We start from the raw sequence: 19,445 nt of genomic DNA, 5'->3' as shown, positions 1-19,445 counted from the left end.
CTGCTTGACAGGTTTTCTGAGTCGAGGAACCTCCCCACTGTATGACTGGTCTCTGAGAGGGCCCTCCTTTGGGAGCCTTGGATGGGATGGCACCATTTCTTCCATCACCTCCAGGAGCTGATTTCCTTGAACCTCCCCCTGCTTCCCAGTCTTTATGCTGATGAACAATAATCTGTACATAGTGTAATCAGCCTCCCTTTCATAAAATGAATGTTTTAAATTATTACATTTCTTCCTGCTATAAACAGGAGCAAATCTGCCGCAACATATTCCTCAGAAAAGTACACCAGCCTTCATTCTTTCCTGGTGCCTTGAAATAAGAGCAGTCCCCAAAAAGGTAGGGGTTTATTTGACTTATTAAGTATAATATAAATGTATTCCTTTTTTTTTCTCTTCTTTTTAGCTTATTTTCCATAAGGAAACGGGGGGGAATGTATGTGTTTGTTTATTACCCTTACCCTTGAACTGTCCTTTCTCAACCCCTTTGTGTCTGTCCTTGCCTCCCTCTTAATAACTTTTATTCCATTGCAATAGGTGAGATATTCTAGATAGCTGGATTATTTCCCCATACCTGCATGCTGCAGAAGGAATCCACGCCGTATTTTTCACTCTGCCTCTGGTGTACTTAACTGTGCTGTTTAACTCCCTCTAGAGTTTTTTTCCTTCTGCATGACTACAGTTCTGTGTGTTTTGCTCTCCCTGTTTTAATATAATTTGTCCTCTTTCCAGATAATTTCATGCTTAATGCAAATTCACAGACTTCGGTCTGTAGCTGACAGGCTAATCTCTTTTTGGGTACCTGTTGGCCACCCTGCATAGTTTTAACTGGAACTCAGGGTCATCCCTGAAGTGGATCACCTGCTGTTAAGCGGGGGTTGAGCGCAGGCTGTTAGGCGCCCTTAGGAGGCTCGGTGATATCTCACAGGGTGACGGCTGCGTCTTTGTGTCTCTATCCATCCTGATGTACATCCGTCGGTCCACAGGGATGGAGGTATAGACAGACAGAGGAGTGTGACTGGCAGCCTGAAGTCTCTAGAGTCGGGAGTGGTACCGGAAGACTGGAGAAGGGTGGATGTGATCCCTCTCAACAAAAGTGGAAGTAAGGAAGAAGTAGGGAATTACAGGCCGGTAAGCCTGACTTCTGTGGTAAGCAAATTAATGGAAACAATTTTAAAACAGAAAATGGTCAAGTTTCTGGAATTCTGTGGATTACAGGACCAGAGGCACTACCAAAAGGTTGATCCTAAATACTCCACAAAAATAAAAATCTGATAAAACCAAAGACATTGTGGAGAAGATGATCAAGATGCAGGCTTTATTAAAAGTTCAATTCAATAATCCATGAAAATAAATATCTAGGACCGGAAGTAACATGGATTCACTAGAAGAAGGTCTTATCAGACAAATCTGATCAATTTGATTGGGTAACAGGGAAGCTAGACTCGGGAGAATCTCTGGACATAGTGTACTTGGATTTCAGTAAAGCTTTTGACAGCGTCCCACACCGTAGACTGTTAAGCAAGATGAAATCGATGGGGTTAGGTGAGACACTAATTGCATGGGTTAATGATTGGCTGAGTGGTAGACTTCAGAGGGTGGTGGTCAACGGCACCCTTTCTGAGACATCGGATGTGACCAGCGGAGTGCCACAGGGCTCAGTCCTGGGTCCATTCCTCTTTAACATATTCATAAGGGACTTGACCCAAGGGCTTCAGGGTAAAGTAACACTATTCGCTGATGACGCCAAAATATGTAATATAGTAAGTGAAACCAATTGGCAGGATAGTATGACGCAGGATCTGCTTACGTTGGAAAACTGGTCCTCGACATGGCAGCTGGGCTTCAACGCTAAGAAATGTAAGGTCATGCATCTCGGCAGCGGAAATCCATGCAAAACTTACACCTTAAATGGAGAAACATTAGCTAGGACTTCAGAAGAACGAGACTTGGGAGTAATCATCAGTGCAGACTTGAAGGCTGCCAGACAAGTAGAGAAGGCCTCATCCAAGGCGAGGCAAATGATGGGATATATCAGTAGAAGCTTCATCAGCCGCAAACCTGAAGTCATAATGCCACTATATAGAACCATGGTCAGACCTCATCTGGAATACTGTGTGCAATTCTGGAGGCCGCATTACCATAAAGACGTGCTTAGAGTTGAGTCGGTTCAACGGATGGCCACTAGGATGATCTCCGGGCTTAAAGGTCTCCCGTACGAAGAAAGACTAAACAAATTGCAGCTCTACACTCTAGAGGAACGCAGGGAAAGGGGGGACATGATTGAGACATTTAAATACATCACAGGACGTGTCGAGGTGGAAGACGACATCTTCTTTCCCAAAGGTCCCTCGGTTACAAGGGGGCATCCGCTCAAACTCAGAGGAGGGAAATTTAATGGTGACACCAGGAAGTATTTCTTCACAGAAAGGGTGGTAGATCACTGGAATAAGCTTCCAATGCAGGTGATCAAGGCCACCAGCGTGCTTGACTTTAAGAATAAATGGGACATACACGTGGGATCCCTACGAGGGTAGAGTTAAGGAACTAGGTCATTAGTACTCAGACTTAATGGGGTGGGTCAGAAGAGTGGGCAGACTTGATGGGCTATAGCCCTTTTCTGCCGTCAAATTTCTATGTTTCTAATTTCTTTGACTGGGTAACCAGAGAATTGGAAAGAGGATGTGCGCTAGATGTGGTGTATTTAGATTTTAGCAAAGCCTTTGACAGTGTCCACACAGATGTCTAATAAATAAACTGAGTGCCCTCGGGATGAGTCCCAAAGTGACAGGCTGGGTCAAGAACTGGTTTAGTGGAAGGCGACAGAGGGTAGTGATCAATGGAGATCGCTCTGAGGAAAGGGATGTTACCAGTGGTGTGCCTCAAGATTCTGTCCTTGGGCCTGTTCTTTTTAACTTTTTTATAAACGATATTTCTGAAGGGTTGTCGGGTAAAATTTGCCTCTTTGCAGATGATACCAAAATCTGCTTTAGAGTAGACACACCGGATGGTGTGAATAACATGAAGAAAGACCTGGCGAAGCTTGAAGAATGGTCTGAAAATTGACAGCTAAAATGTAATGCTAAGAATTGCAAGGTCATGCATTTGGGCTGCAAAAACCCAAGGGAACGGTACAGTTTAGGAGGTGAAGAACTTATCTGCACAACAGAAGAATTGGACTTGGGTGTTATTGTATGTGATGATCTTAAGGTGGCCAGAACAGGTTGAAAAGGTGACGGCGAATGCTAGAAGGATGCTAAGTTGCATAGGGAGAGGTATGGCTAGTAGGAAAAAGGAGGTATTGATGCCCCTGTATAAGACTTTGGTGAGACCTCATTTAGAATATTGTGTATAATTCTGGAGGCCGCACTTTCAAAAAGATATAAAAAGGATGGAGTTGGTCCAGAGGAAGGCTACTAAAATGGTATGTTGTCTTCATCATAAGACTTAAAGATCTCAATCTGTATACTTTGGAGGAAAGGCGGGAGAGGGGACACATGATAGAGACGTTTAAATACCAACGTAATGTAAATGCACATGAGTCGAATCTCTTTCATTTGAAAGGAAACTGCAATGAGAGGGCATAGGATGAAGTTAAGAGGTGGTAGGCTCCAGAGTAATCTAAGGAAATACTTTTTTACAGAAAGGGTGGTAGATGCATTGAACAGTCTTCCAGAAGAGGTGGTGGAGACAGAGACTGTGTCTGAATTCAAAAGGGCCTGGGATAGACATGTAGGACCTCTCAGAGAGAGAAAAGGATAATGGTTACTGTGGATGGGCAGACTAGATGGGCCATTTGGCCTTTATCTGCCATCATGTTTCTATGTAAGAATCATTCCCAGCATTGTGGCAGTGAAATTCTCATACAGCTACTGTGAGAGAGCTGAAAGCAGGTTTGCAGCATGGATCTTGTCTGGTTACAGTGAGTACACAGGCTGACACAACCTCTGAGACACATTGAGGGAGGTTGGAAAAGTGGGGTTTTGAGTGTTTCTGGATGTTCCCCTGTGTTCCCCCTTCTGAAGAATCCAAAAATCTTGTTTTTAAAGTTAGGGAAATGTGTAAAAAAAAAAAAAAAAAAAAATCAAAATTTTGGTGTGAAGTTTGTGCCAGTGGCCATCTTGGATTTTTAGCAATCTTTTTTTGTCTTCAGCTCCCTGCTTCTTCAAAACTTTGAATTTTGCCTAGAAAACTGCTGGGATGGAGTCCTTGGGCTCTTTTTTCCAGGATTGTGCAAATTTAGTGCTTTTAGTGTGTTTGTGCCATGAGCAGTGTGGCACAGGTAGGTGGGCTGTAGTGTCCAGTTTAGCTTCTCCCCTGCTGAAGCAGGTGACCTAATGCTCAGCAGGGCGGCTGGCATTGCTTTTGGGGCTTGATACAGCTGGTTCTTCCATCAGCCCAGCTGCAGACTACCCTGCAGCCTAAGAAACACATCTTTAAGTCATTTAATGGTGACTTTATGCTCCAGGAACTGTACACCTTTTCTGAATTTGATGGAAAAAAAAAATCAGGTATTCTTCCTCTGAGCAGTTTCCATCCATCGCCTCTGCGGTGTCTCTTAGTGGCATGGTGCCTTTGGGCGCCTCCTTGCGTCAGCCTGCTGCATCTGTTGCACTGCCTGATCCTGATCTGAAGGACACATAGGCTGATATGTTTCTTACTGATCCCTTGTTTGCTGGTACAGCGCTCCCCAGGATGGGAGATCAGGGATTGTGTGCTGGGGGCCTTGGATCCTGGTATGGATACTATGGTCCTGAGCTTATTTCAGTTTTCAGCTCTGCCAGACCTTGCTGCTGAGTCTTTGCAGGAATTGAACTTTGTCCCTCAGCCGGGTCCATCCACTTCTACCTCCTGGCTTTGTGGTGTGTGCTGATATCTGGATACGGGTGTTCTGGTCTCAGAGCAGTTTGACTTTAAGGGGGATGCTTTGCATATTTTCTGGAGCTTTGTCACGCATGTTTCCGCTGGCACAGGAGTATCAGCAGCCTTTGTGCAGCCCCAGTGGATTCTTTGGTGGCACAAGTGACAAGTGCCCCCTCTCCCCAGGTGGGGTGGGGTGGTGTTGAAGGATATACAAGACCTCAGCGTGTCTGTGGTCCTCAGGAAATCTCTTGATGCAGCTACTTTAGGTATTAAAGCTGCTTCGGTGATGTCTTTATGGCACATGCCTGTCCCTCTCGGCTGTGCACACTGGAGAGTGAAGCGATGGATTCCCTTCTTCAACTTCTAAACTAAACTAAACCTTAGCTTATATACCGCATATTCTCTATAAATATAGAGCTCGACATGGTTTACAAAAATTAAAAGGGAAGTACAGTGGGAGTTGGTGGTAGGGGGTTGCAGAAATTTACATTTTTGAAAATAGCCAAGTTTTAAGGTATCTTCAGAATAGTTGGAAAGAGCCCAGGTTACGCAGCTGGGCAGGGAAATTATTCCAAAGCTCTGTAGTTTTGAAGTAAAGAGATTTCCCTAATTTTCCAATGTAGGTAATGCCTTTTAGTGAGGGGAAAGATAATTTGAGCTTTTGGATAGATCTGGTGATGTCAGGTCTCGCAGCATTCCAAGAAAGAGGAATTAAAGGGGGAAGAATGCCATGCAGGATCTTGAAAGTTAGGCAGGCACATTTAAAGTACATTACATTATATTAGGGACTTCTATTCCGCCATTACCTTGTAGTTCAAGGCGGATTATAAATGGATTGTCCGGAGATTAGAAGTATTTAGGGAGTAGTTTGTACATTTCTATGAGTTGCTAAGGATTACATCTGAGTTGTCATGATATTGGAGGTACATATGTAGTAGTTGCAGGTGATGCTTGGGACATTCCTGATTGTGTTAGTTCGGTTTTATGTGTTTTTTGAATAGAAGGGTTTTTATTTCTTTCTTGAAGGTTTTGTAATCTGTGGTCGTGGTCAAAAGGTTGTATAGTTGGGGGTCAACCCTGGAAATTACTGGGAGCCAGTGGTCAAAAGGTTGTAGAGTTGTGGGTCAACCCTGGAAATTACTGGGAGCCAGTGGAGTTGTAGCAAGAGCGGTGAAACATGGTCAAATTTGCTCTTTGCAAAGGTCAGCCTAGCTGCAGTATTCTGGATCTACTGAAGTCTTTGAAGAGTTTTCTTGCTCAGATTTAAATAGACCAAGTTGCTGTAGTCCAACCTTGAAAGAATAATTGATTGAACAAGGACAGCAAAATGTTGTTGGTGGAAACAGGATCTCACTTTCTTCAACATATGGAGGCTAAAAAACCATTTTTTTACTAGAGAGTTAAGATGATCAGTAAATGAAAGTGTTTAGTCTATAATGACGCCCAAAACTTTGCTTAAGAATTCAATCTGCAGTGAAGGTCCAGAAGGCAGTGGAATGAACGGAGGTAGGTGATCTAACTTTGGGCCAAGCCAAAGTAGTTTTGTTTTGGACTCATTTAGCTTCATTTGTTCAGTAAGGGCCTAAGATTGAAGTTTCATTATGCATTCTATAATATTCTTGGTGAGGTTAGTAAGATTTGAATCTATCTCGAGAAGTTCAAAGATGTCATCTGCATATGTACACAGTGTTTCAAAGGGGGAGAGATGGAAAAGCTTCAAGGTGGACATATAGATATTGAAAAGAATAGGGGACAGAGGTGATCCCTGCAGGACTCTGCATAACGGTTTCCAGGGTGATGACCTGGTGCCATTCATATTAACAGTGTATGAGCGAGATCTTAAAAATTTTGAGAACCAGTCTAAGACGAGCAGAATTAATACCTATCTCAGAAAGTTGGTAGATCAGAATGTCATGGTGAATGACATCAAAGGCCGCAGATAGGTCAAATTGTAATAGAATATCAAACTTATTACAAGAGTGTAGTTGCTGAAGCTTTGAGAATAGTGAGACCAATAGAAATTCGGTACTGAAGTTAGGCAAGGAACAGAATGGAAAATCTAAATATGATGAAAGTTGACTCTTAACATTTTGGTCATGGCTGGAATGGCTGGTCATTGCTGGAATGGATTATATGGCAGATGCCTTCTATGCATTCTTGAGAGCTTTGGCAAAAGTGTCAATGTACTCGCTCTCGGACCACTGATTGCTCTGGGTCAGATAACAGACTGGTGATTCCACTTTAAGGGTGTTATTAGCTAGGATGCTTTTTAAGGGGCACTTGTTGCTTGGCAAAGGCCTGGATGATCTCATGGATTCTGTGGTGGACCTGCCTGATAGTGGACCCAGACATAAGAACATAAGAATTGCTGCTGCTGGGTCAGACCAGTGGTACATCGTGCCCAGCAGTCCGTTCATGCGGCAGCCCCCAGGTGAAAGACCTGTGCTCTAAATGAGTCCAGCCTCACCTGCGTACGTTCCAGTTTAGCAGGAATTTGTCCAACTTTGTCTTGAATCCCTATATGTCCACCTTGAAGCTTTTCCATCTGTCCCCCTTTGAAACACTGTATGCATATGCAGATGCCATCTTCGTCCTTCTCGAGATAGATTCAAATCTTACTAACTGGAGGGTGTTTTCCCCTATAACAGACTCTGGAAGAGCGTTCCAGTTTTCTGCCACTCTCTGGGTGAAGAAGAACTTCCTTACGTTTGTACGGAATCTATCCCCTTTCAACTTTAGAGAGTGCCCTCTCGTTCTCCCTACCTTGGAGAGTGTGAACAATGTCTTTATCTGCTAAGTCTATTCCCTTCAGTATTTTGAATGTTTCAATCATGTCCCCTCTCAGTCTCCTCTTTTCAAGGGAGAAGTGGCCCTTTTTCTCCAATCTCTCACTATATGGCAACTCCTCCAGCCCCTTAACCACTTTAGTTGCTCTTCTTTGGACCCTTTCAAGTAGTACCGTGTCCTTCTTCATGTATGGCGACCAGTGCTGGATGCAGTACTTCAGGTGAGAGCACACCATGGCCCGGTACAGCAGCATGATAACCTTCTCTGATCTGTTCGTGATCCCCTTCTTAATCATTCCTAGCATTCTGTTCGCCCTTTTCGCCGCTGCCGCACATTGCGCAGATGGCTTCATTGACTTATCGATCAGAACTCCCAAGTCTCTTTCCTTGGGGGTCTCTCCAAGTACCGCCACTGTGTTCGTGCATGATATTTTTGTTACCGACATGCATCACTACACTGAGTCAAAGCGCACATGTGGCCTCTACAGGAGCCCCTCCTGTCTTGGTGATCCCATCAACGTCACCCCCTTCAGATGCTGCTCCCCTGGACAGGGACAATGAGGAGCAATTTACGAGGGTGGCTTCAGGGAGCGTCCCTATCAGAGGGCATTTCCCTTCAGATCACGGAATGGGTGACTTTCACGATTGACTGATGCCAGTCTTTTTGGCTAGGAAGTCCATTGTGGTGACTGATTCATCCAGGGCCAGTGGACCCCCCCCTAAACAAGGGTGGTCCATATATCGCTTAGAGCTCCGAGCCATAAGATTAGCGTTAAGAGCTCTAGAAGGAAAAACAATAAGGGTCTTTTCTAACAACGCCACCATGGTGGCTTATATTAATCGGCAGGGGGGCACTAGAAGCACAGATGCTATTCCAGTGGGTGGACATGCACCTTCAAGCTCTCTCCATGGCGCATGTGGCTGGAGTAGAAAATGTGCAAGCAAACTTTCTTGGTCAACAAGTCCTGGATCCAGGGTAGTGGTCCGTCTTGCAACAGGAAGTCAAGCACTTTTTCAGTGGAGTTAGTAAGCTTAGTTTAGCCTTGGCAGGATCACAACTCATCCAGGCCTGGTGTTTTTAGTGGTCCTAGACTGGTCTTGCCATCCGTGGTGCATGGATTTCGTCCATCTTCGGCAGGACAATGGCCTCAAGCTCCCTCTTCATCTCGGTATTCTCAATCAGGGACCTGTTCCTTTAGAAAATCCCAGCGCTTTGGTCTTATGGCATGGCTCCTGAGCACAAGGCCCTGATTCAAAGAGGCTACTCCGATGTAGTCTTTGTCACTCTTATGCAAAATAATAATAATTAAAAAAAAATATATATATATATATATAAGCCCTCTACTATGGTGGCCTATGCCAAGGCTTGGAGGGCTTTTCAACAGTGATGTGCCAGGGAACAGGTGGAGTCCTTGCGGGCTTCTGTTCTGGTGGTAGTAGCATTCCTGCAATCTGGTTTAGAGTGACACCTAGCAGTTGTTCCCCTCAAGATATAAGTGGCAGGCTTCTTGTGCTTCAGGGCACGCGGCTGTACAGATTTGCTTATGGTTCTTCCGGATGTGAGCAGATTTCTCAGGGGCATGCTTCGCATGAGGCCGCCTCTATGGCAGCCTTTTCCTATGTGGAACCTTATACTATGTTGAAGAGACTTAATAAATCTTTTTGAACTGCTTCAGGATGTATCATTTTTGGACCTTATGGTCAAGGCAGTGTTCCTAGTGCTGTTCATCTCAGCAAGATGCATTTCTGAACTACAAATTCCCTCCACACTGTTCCTTCCTTTCTTCCAAAAGTTGTTTCAGTTCGTCTTCCTGCCTTCCAACTCACGGGATTGGGTTAGACAAATAAAGTCTTAAGGAAATTGGATTTCAGCAGAGTATTGCTTCACTGCTTAGTCAGAACAAATGATTTTCGTCTTTCAGACTATCTGTTTGGTCTGATTAGTCAATTCAGTTGCTGACTGTAGGTTTCCATGTATCCACTAGATGGCAGCATTGTAAAAGGATATGAGGCACATATTTGTACTGTAACTTTACAAGTCTGCTATTAGCAACTACACAAAAATTTGTTTTAGCAAAGAAGAAAAGTTGTGCACTGGTTAGGGAATAGCACCATTTAGATGATTTTCACAACCCATCTGCTTCATAGCTTCTTCAGATGTGTTATCTATTCTTTGTACCTGTCAGTTCCAGAAACCTTGCTCTGCTGGAAATCATCTGTGTGTGTCTGAAGGTTTCCTCATTAAGCATGTAAGTCTGAGTCATTCATTTCTTCCTGAGTTTGAGCAGATAGTATGGCAGCATAGGCATCTGATGTAAATTTCTTATGTAGATGGAAAGAGATGTCTTTTTTAATAAGTTCAGAATATATCTGTTGAACTGTGAATCTTGATTAAGGTAAAATGATGTTGTGACTAACAAAAAATGCATTTGCTTGCACTTGCACATATTTGAGAAGTTTTATGCCTACATTTTAAAAATTTTATTTGTGTGCTGTGTGCAAAGATGCATAGCTTTGGAAAGACAAGCATACAAGTCAAAGTAACTGATGTTTCTTCTGGTTAAACGATGGCATGAATCCCTCCTCTGAAATATCTTGCTGGCTATCTTTATCCTTAAGAGAAAAAATTTACATGCAACACATCTGCTTTATTTAACTAGGCTGATTTTTCAGAGGTGGGGGGGAGGGCTCTGCACTCTTAGCTTAAAGAGAACAAGGGCTATGAGCTTTCAGTCACAATTGCCCATAGACCTTTTATATCTTCAGTCTCTCCATTTTGCTAGTCTTGCAAAGACAGTTCTTAGGCTAGAGCCATCACTATGACTCCTTCCAGGCCTTTGCACTCATGGTCCATGAATCTGGTCATTGGATGTCACCCTTGAGTAATGATAACAGTTCTCTTCCCTCATGAAGAGTCTGAATGCTGCTGCCACAATATTCCCAGCCCCAGTTGACACAGGCAGCAGAAGACCTGACCCATTGATTGAATTACACAGCAGTGCCACTGAACTACCAGGCTGGTCCTGTATGTTCAGTTTCTAATACAGGCTAATTACTGGTTAAATGATATCCTCAGTGAAAATATAGTTTAATATTTTTAAAAGAAGCAACATGAAAGGGTTTTAGAGTTGAGACGGTGAGTGACAGACACATGAGCACATATATAGTTCTAGAAGTGGCTCTGCATGGTTATATGACACATCGCTTATTTTTCTGAGCTATAATATATGGTCACTAATTTGGCTCATATTACTGAATTCTGAAGGCTCACATACAGTGCTGAAAACCAAGACCATACTGAGCTATAATTGCACACTATTCAACTTGCCCACCTGCTTCACCTCTACCAGTGAGAGGAGAGACACTGGGCTGGGATACACTTTTGTGCCTCTCCATATTTGCACCCTCTGCAGCCGCACTGCTTGTGTGTTCTTGGTATAGTACTGCTAAAAATGGTGTCCCTCTCTGCCATCAGCCAGTCTGGCAAGTTGGAAAGCACAGTGACAAGTGACAGTGATAAGTGTGTGTTAACGTGAGGGTCACTGTCATTCTGGCAGCGTATAGCCTATGGCACCACATGCTGTCTTGAGTAAATTAATCAGAGAAAATAAACTGTGGAGCCCTTGTTGAAGCTACCCTTTTGTTTCCAGACACTGCAATAGTCGGTCCATATTTTTGGTATTAGTTTTCTTCTGGGTTAAGGGCCTTTTTGCCTATCCCTTATTAACAATACCTTTTTATTTTGATCATTAACTTTTTTTTATTTGACCATACAAGTTTGTTTTTCACCCCATTTCAAATGTAGAAATATAAATTTCTAGAAAAAGCTAGAAGCCTCTCTGAATAAACATCCAAACCAAAAAACCAGGTTTCTATACCACAACTTAAAAGTTATGTCAATGTTGAGAGGAAAGGTCTCAGACATCCTGCTTCGTTCAATGAATGAACATTGGATTTACAAATGCAGGGTGGATTATCGTTCATCGACCAAAACCTCTCACTCATTCATTTAAAGCTTGTGTGAATCTATCATACTCAATAAATATCATGCTCAATAAATATCAGCCAAAAATGTACTGATCTTAAAACTTCTTCAAAAGCGCTTTAGTGCCTTTGTGCAAAGTGCGTTATACATAAAGGCACTATAGCACTTTTGAAGAAGTTTTAAGATCAGTACATTTTTGGCTGATATTTATTGAGCATGATAGATTCACACAAGCTTTAAATGAATAAGTGAGAGGTTTTGGTCGATGAACGATAATCCACCCTGCATTTGTAAATCCATTATTCATTCATTGAACGAAGCAGGTTATCTGAGACCTTTCCTCTCAACATTGACATAACTTTTAAGTTGTGGTATAGAAACCTGGTTTTTTGGTTTAAATGTAGAAATATATACATACAGTATGGGGCTCATAATAAATAAAAAAAATACATCTAAAACTCCACCTAAATTGATACTTGGATGATCTAAAAGGCAAGTCGTCCATGTGCCGATAATTGAAATGGGTTTTAGATGTATCTAAAAACAGCTTAGGCCTTTTCAGTGCTGCTGTACGCCCAGAGTTGAAAGGGGCATTTTAGGAGGAGTGGTGAGGGCAGGATTTTGGCGGGATGTGGACCGACCTAGACTTAGTTGTATTGCAAGTATAACCGAAAGTTTAACCAGACTGCCTAGACGGAGCTTATACATAGTGACTTAGGCCATCTAAAAACAGGTCTAAGTGGCAAAAAGGTATCCAAAGTGACCAGATAACCACTGTAGAGACAAAGTACACTCCCCCCAGTGATCACTGACCCCCCAACACTGCCATATAAATCGGAATAAAAAACAAACATATCTGCCTCCAGAACATCAGCACCTGGCATAGGAAAGCCGAGTAGATCTGCACAGAGATGGCTTAAGTGGTCTGGTGGGCTAGTGAACCATAGAGAGGAGGACCCAGGCCCATAAGCCACTCTAACCACTGCATTCATGGTAAAACATGTGCACCCACCAAAATCCTTTTGTACATGCTATTGAGGTGGTAGACAGGTGGGTCTAGTAGGTTTTGGGGGTGTTTTAGGGGGCTCACTATGACCTGCAAGAAAGTTGTAGTGAGATGTTTATGTGGCACCCTTTTTGTGAAGTTCACAGCAGTGTCCTGTGAGGTGCCCCACTACTCTGTTGCCATGTCTGGGTAGGCAGTCCATCACTTTGCTGAACACGCCCACGTCCAAAAGGTCTTGTTCTAGGCGTTTTTGACTTGGATGATTTTTTGGACGAGAATGGGGTATAATGATAGACGACTTAGTGGTCTGGACGATCAAACGGCTGGTCGTACAAGTAGACGATTTTCGGAAAAAAAAAATAATAATTTTGGATGTATTTTTTAAGAATGAACTTTAGACACTGCTGACTTTGAGCGACTAGTGACGTAGGCCCAAAACGGACTTAGACGTGTTTTTTGATGATGCCCCTCTATGTGTGTATGTGTGTGTGTGTGTGTACAGGGTTTTGAAAATCTTTGTTGGCACTGAAGTTAGGAGGATGCAGCATCTTCAGTCCCAGCTGGAGCTCAGGAAGGAGAGGTTGTACGCCGACAACATCCAAGAAATCAACACCAAACTCGACAAAATCAGTTCTTGGATCCGAATCAACAGACTATCTCTTAACACTGTCAAATCTCGAGGCATATTATTTCTGGTTCAAAAAAAAAATGAAACTCTAAAAATCCCGTCGAACTCAAACCCAAAATAAAACTACTAGAAATCATCCTAGACAAAGATCTTAATTATCACAATCAAATCAGTTCATTGATTCAAAAATGCTTTTATAAACTTAGACTAATTTGTTCTACATCTGTCCTTGAGTCCTCCTCTATTCACACTCTAATTTATTCCCTGATTATCTCACATATTGATTATTGCAACTCGCTATATTACTGTATAACTAAAAAAGAAATCCGTTGATTACAACTGATCCAAACTGCCATCAAACTTATTTACAAAGCAAAAAAATATGATCACATTATTCCACTACTTTGTGAAGCTCATTGGTTACCAGTTTACCACCGAACAACATATAAAATACTCCTACTCGCCTTCAAAATTAAACTCACTCGTTCCCCAGCTTTCTTAGACAAATACCTCATCCCTTACATATCCTCATGGGGGCCCTGAGATCCACCAATTAGAATTTGTTGACTGTTCCCCCAATCAAGGAACTTTTCTATACCTCTAACACCATCTTCTCCGCCACAGCCCCTGCTCTCTAGAATTCCCTTCCATCTCACCTCCGCCTTGAAGAATCTCTTGACAAATTTAAAATCAAACTCAAAACTTTTCTTGTTCAAGATGCTTAGCAAAATAGAAGATAAGATCCCTTCCCTGTTTACATTAATGATGAACATGAACCGCTTTTGAGAAGCGACTTCCCCTCTCTTATTCATCCCTTCCCTTCCTTACCTCCCTTTAAATTTTATTTTATCTTCGATGCATCTTACCCCTTCACCAGTGCCTTTTGTATCAAATTGTCCATGTTTTGTCTAACAACTATATAATTTACATATTGCCCCCTTTTATTTTCTCTCATTTGTTAAAAAAATTTTTTAGTATTGTAAACCAACTAAATACTTGTCGATGGTCACTATATCAAATAGTAAATAAACTTGGAAACTTGGGGCTACTTTTATCAAGCCACGCTAGTGGGGTTAGCGCGTTGGACATTTTATCACGTGCTAAAAAACTAATGCCTGCTCAATGCAGGTGTTAGCAGTTAGCGTGGCAGGTGGTTTAACATGCGGTATTACATGCGTTAAACCCCTACCACAGCTTGATAAAAGGACCCCTTGGATGCATGCAAGGGGTACATCAATAGTTAGGTGCCATTGACATGTGTTTTGAGTCTTAGCGACTTGATGAATTACAGATCTAAAAAGAAATCAGTTTTGTGCTAGTCCAGTTGGGTCCTCCAGTGTCATCCCATTGGTTGTTTTTAACATATTCAGCCATCTGATTGCAGGTCACCCTCTTCGCCTGGCTCCTTCGATCCTCCCAAACATGATGTCCTTCTCAGCACGCCCCCCCCCTCTCTCCCTCACGATCGTGGGTCAAATAGCAAAAAATAAAAACGTGTGATTCCCCTACCAGGTTAGCATCATTGAGCACCTTGATGGACACAATATGATGCGGACCAGCTAGCATGGCTTCAGCAAAGGAAGATCTTGCTTGATGAACTTGCTAGACTTCTTCAAGGGAATAAACAGGCAGATTGACAAAGGTGACCTGGTCGACATTGTATATCTGGATTTTCAGAAGGCGTTTGACAAGGTTCCACATCAACGACTACTTCAAAAAATTGTGAGCCATGGAATCGAGGGTGAAATACTCACATGGATTAAAAACTGGCTGGCGGGTAGGAAACAGAGAGTGGGAGTAAATGGACAATATTCAGACTGGAAAAGCATCACCAGTAGAGTGCCGCAGGATTCGGTGCTTGGGCCCGTGCTCTTCAACATATTTATAAACGATCTGGAAATTGGCACAACTAGTGAGGTGATTAAATATGCAGACGATACAAAGTTATTCAGAGTAGTGAAGATGCAGGAGGATTGTGAAGATGTGCAACGTGACATAAACACGCTTGAGAAATGGGCCCCAACATGGCAAATGAGGTTCAAAGTGGATAAGTGTAAGATGATGCATGTCGGTAACAAAAATCTTATACACGAACTAGTCTTTAAGCCCTTTAAATTAACGGGTGGTAGAACAGATGTGTCTGCCGTCTCTCTCTCTCTCTCCTTGGCCACTGTCTGTCTTTCTTTCTGTCTCTCTCTCTCTCTCTCTCTCTTTGGCCACTGTCTGTCTGTCTTTCTTTCTTTCTTTGTCTCTCCTTGACCATTGTCTGTGTGTCTGTCTTTCTTTCTGTCTCTCTCTCTCTCCTTGGCTGCTGTCTTTCTGTCTGTCTGTCTCTCTCTCTCTCTCTCTCCTCTTGGCTGTTGTCTGTTTGTCTTTCTGTTTTTCTGTCTCTTTCTCTCTCTCTCGTTTGCCTCTGTCTTTCTGTCTGTCTCTCTCTCTCTTTGGCCGCTGTCTGTGTGTCTTTATGTCTTTCTATCTCTTTCTCTCTCTCTCTCTCTCGTTTGCCGCTGTCTGTCTTTCTGTCTGTCTGTCTCTCTCTCTCTCCTTGGCTGCTGTCTCTGTGTCTTTCTGTCTCTTGTTGGCCGCTGTCTGTCTGTCTTTCTGCCTCCTTCTCTCCTTGGCTGCTGTCTGTGTTTGTCTATCTTTCTGTCTCTTTCTCTCTCTCTCTCCTTGGCCGCTGTCTCTCTCTCTCTTTGGCCACTGTCTGTATGTCTTTCTGTTTCTCGTTGGCCGCTGTCTGTCTGTCTTTCTGCCTCTCTCTCTCCTTGGCTGCTGTCTGTGTTTGTTTGTCTTTCTGTCTCTTTCTCTCTCTCCTTGGCCGCTGTCTGTGTGTCTGTCTGTTTCTTTCCATCCTCCCGTTCCCCGCCTTCGCCCCACTCCCCTTCCTATGGCCGCCCCCCACCCCACCCCCCTCTCTGCAGTAGCGCCACCAGCCTCCAGCGCCATGGCAGTGAATAAACAAATCCTCATCTTCCACCCACCCAACGAACTCAAATTCTGAAGTAAGGGGGTGTTGTTTTGCCGCCGGGCAGGCAGAGAGCATGGCTCCTGCGAGCTGCAACGGTGCTCTGACTCAAAGGGGAGAGTGGAGGCAGAGGAGAAGGCCGTGCAACAAGGGAGCGGCAGTGGTTGTGGCCTTCTCTCCCCTAGCTCCGTAGCTCGGTCGCCGCTGCCTTCTTCTCTCCCCAATGTCAGCGCCGAACGTCCACATGCACATGCTCCAAACATCCACGCGTATGCACCGCACTCTTTAACATTCTGTCGGCCACGGAGCTACAGATGCACGGTGCCACCAGGTTTGAAGTACGCATGTGTGCTAAGGGAATTATAGCGGATACAGGATGTCCGGGGCGGTACTTTGAGAGACCCCCCCCAGGAAAGAGACTTGGGATTACTGGTTGACAAGTCGATGAAGCAGTCCACGCAATGCGCGGTGGCGGAGAAAAGTGCGAACAGAATGCTAGATTAAGAAAGGAATCACGAACAGATTGGAGAAGGTTATCATGCTGCTGTACCGGGCCATGGTACATCCTCACCTTGGATACTGCGTCCAGCACTGGTCGCCGTATATGAAGAAGGACATGGTACTACTTGAAAGGGTCCAGAGAAGAGTGACTAAAATGGTTAAGGGGCTGGAGGAGTTGCCGTACAGCGAGAGATTAAAGAAACTGGGCTTCTTCTTCCTTGAAAAGAAGAAACTGAGAGGGGACATGATCGAAACATTCAAGATACTAAAGGGAATAGACTTAGGGCTACTTTTACTAAGCTGCTTTAGGGCTTTAACGCGTGGAATAGCATGAGCTAAATTGCCACCCGCGCTAGACCTTAATGCCAGCATTGAGCTAGCATTAGTTCTAGCCATGTAGCATGGGTTTAGCGCTCACTAAAATGCTGCATGTGCTAAAAACGCTAACGCGGCTTAGTAAAAGGAGCCCTTAGTAGATAAAGACAGGTTGTTCACCCTCTCCAAGGTAGGGAGAACGAGAGGGCACTCTCTAAAGTTGAAAGGGGATAGATTCCGTACAAACGTAAGGAAGTTCTTCTTCACCCAGAGAGTGGTGGAAAACTGGAACGCTCTTCCGGAGGCTGTTATAGGGGAAAACACCCTCTAGGGATTCAAGACAAAGTCAGACAAGTTCCTGCTGAACTGGTATTCAGGTAGGGCTGGTCTCAGTTAGGGCACTGGTCTTTGACCTAGGAGCCGCCGCGGGACCACTGGTCTGCCCCAGCAGTGGCAATTCTTATGTTCTTATGCACCTCCCACTCCGGGCCTTCCAGCCTCTTAGAAGCTTCATTGATGATGAGGCAATGTCGTAGGCCTGCTCTGGGACCTTCCTCTGGCTGAATCCCTCCTTCCAATGTAACTTCTGGTTTCGCTGGAATTGTTTTGCAGTTGTTACAGTCCCTGGTGTCACCTTTCTTCAGTATAGGTATGAACACAGATCTTCTCCAATCAGTTGGCCATGTTTTTTTCTTCCAAATCTGTTTTCACAGTTGAGTGATGGCAATGATAGCATCTTCTGAACCTTTGATTAATTCAATTGGAATACCACTAATACCAGTAACTTGTTTTTCGATAAAGCTTTAATTGCTGCTATGGATTCTTCTTTTAAAATTTCTGGTTCTTTTTCGAGGTCAGTTTCCAGTTCAGTTCCCCAATGTTATTCTCATTTCCGTTGTATAGATTTTCCATATATTCTTTCCATCTCTTTTTAATGCTTTCTGGATCATTCAATATCATTCCATTGGTGTCTTTAAGCATCCCCAATCAAAGCTGGAATTTCTGACACAGTCTATTAACCTCCTGATATGTTGATCTGGTTTTTCATTTTATATGTTCTGATTCAATTAACTGATAAATATCCTTAAGATATTGTTCTTTATCTTGCCAAACTTGACACTGAAACACTTGGTTAATTTATGGTACGTTTTCTCTTATCACTGGAAAGTTTTGTTTGTCTTCTTTATTCTGCTACTTTTCTGGTTTCTTCTGAGATCCAAGGTGATTTCTTGGCTTTCTTTCTCTTCTGGAGTGGTTTTTTTTAAGCTTCATCACTAATTATGGTTTTGATGTCATTCCATAAGTCTTCATGCTCTTTATCTCCTGTATCAAGACAGGCAAATCCATCTGCATCGCTTTTATTTGTGAAGATTTCAAATAAACTATTACCCCAAGATCGTTGTTTCCACAGTTTCTCTTGTGTTTTGGCTTTGATCCATCAGCTTCACAAATCCTGGGCATACTCTCAGTGATGATCAGCATTTCCCTAGTAACATGGTGAGTGCCTTCCGACCTAGGGGATCTTCCAGCACTATTATTATTTATTTTTAATATTTATAAACCACTTAAATCCAAGCAGTGTACATATCAAACATACAAAATTATCATCATCATCCAGTTTTCTTGGCAGAATACAGAAGTAGATTGCCGGGCCTTCTGCACAGTATAAATTCAATGTTGTCGCCATTGTTGCATCAAACACAATCCTCTGCCTCCAACACTGCTCTTCTGCTGCTTGTATATCATTAGTCTGGCATCTCCACTGAAACCTGTCTGCCGGGAGATGAGCTCCTGGTAGTGAAACTACCGATGGCATAGCTTTCAGCTTCTCAGATGTGCACAAGCCCCAGTAACATGACAAGCCCAATTATAGAATTGCCCTTAGAATGCATCTGAAGTCTTTTCCACCACTGTGCTCCATTATTTTGCATACACATAAATGTATGTGTGGTAATATAAAAGCAATTACAAGTTTCAAGTTTATTAAAAAATTTGTTATACCGCTTATACAAATTTCAAGGCGGTGTACAGCAATAATAAAAGAGGGGAATCTTTAAAAATAACAAAGCAAATTAGTATTGAAATATTAAAAATAACTAAACAAATTAGTATTGATATATTAAAAACAAGACAATATTAAAAAGTTGCAAAGAAAACCTAAATATCATTTTATAAAAGTTTCTTATGTCAAGGAAATAGTGACTACTGAGCCAGGTGAAGAGGGTGACCTGCAATCAGATGGTTGGATACATTGAAAACAACCATAGGGATGACACTGGAGGACTCAACTGAACTAGCACAAAACCAATTTTAAATTGTCATACACATTGAAGTACTTGACATTGCGTGTACAACAAACTTTTAATAAACTTGAAACTTGATTTCTTTTTAGATCTATA

The 19,445-nt window shown here is 43.0% G+C and overlaps 1 protein-coding gene across 4 annotated transcripts in view; it reads left to right on the top strand.

Moving 5' to 3' along the window:
- Positions 1-19,445, top strand: part of MTRR (5-methyltetrahydrofolate-homocysteine methyltransferase reductase) — a 221,547-nt gene that overhangs the window by 102,094 nt on the left and 100,008 nt on the right. For all 4 annotated transcript variants that reach the window (XM_033929722.1, XM_033929724.1, XM_033929721.1 and 1 more), the window contains one exon: positions 249-337. In XM_033929722.1, coding sequence (XP_033785613.1) covers positions 249-337 — 89 coding nt within the window. The remainder of the gene's footprint in view (positions 1-248; positions 338-19,445) is intronic.

This window comes from Geotrypetes seraphini, chromosome 2, assembly GCF_902459505.1.
Source record: "Geotrypetes seraphini chromosome 2, aGeoSer1.1, whole genome shotgun sequence".
NCBI classification, from domain to species: Eukaryota; Metazoa; Chordata; class Amphibia; order Gymnophiona; family Dermophiidae; genus Geotrypetes; species Geotrypetes seraphini.
This window is presented reverse-complemented; position numbering and strand designations above follow the sequence as displayed.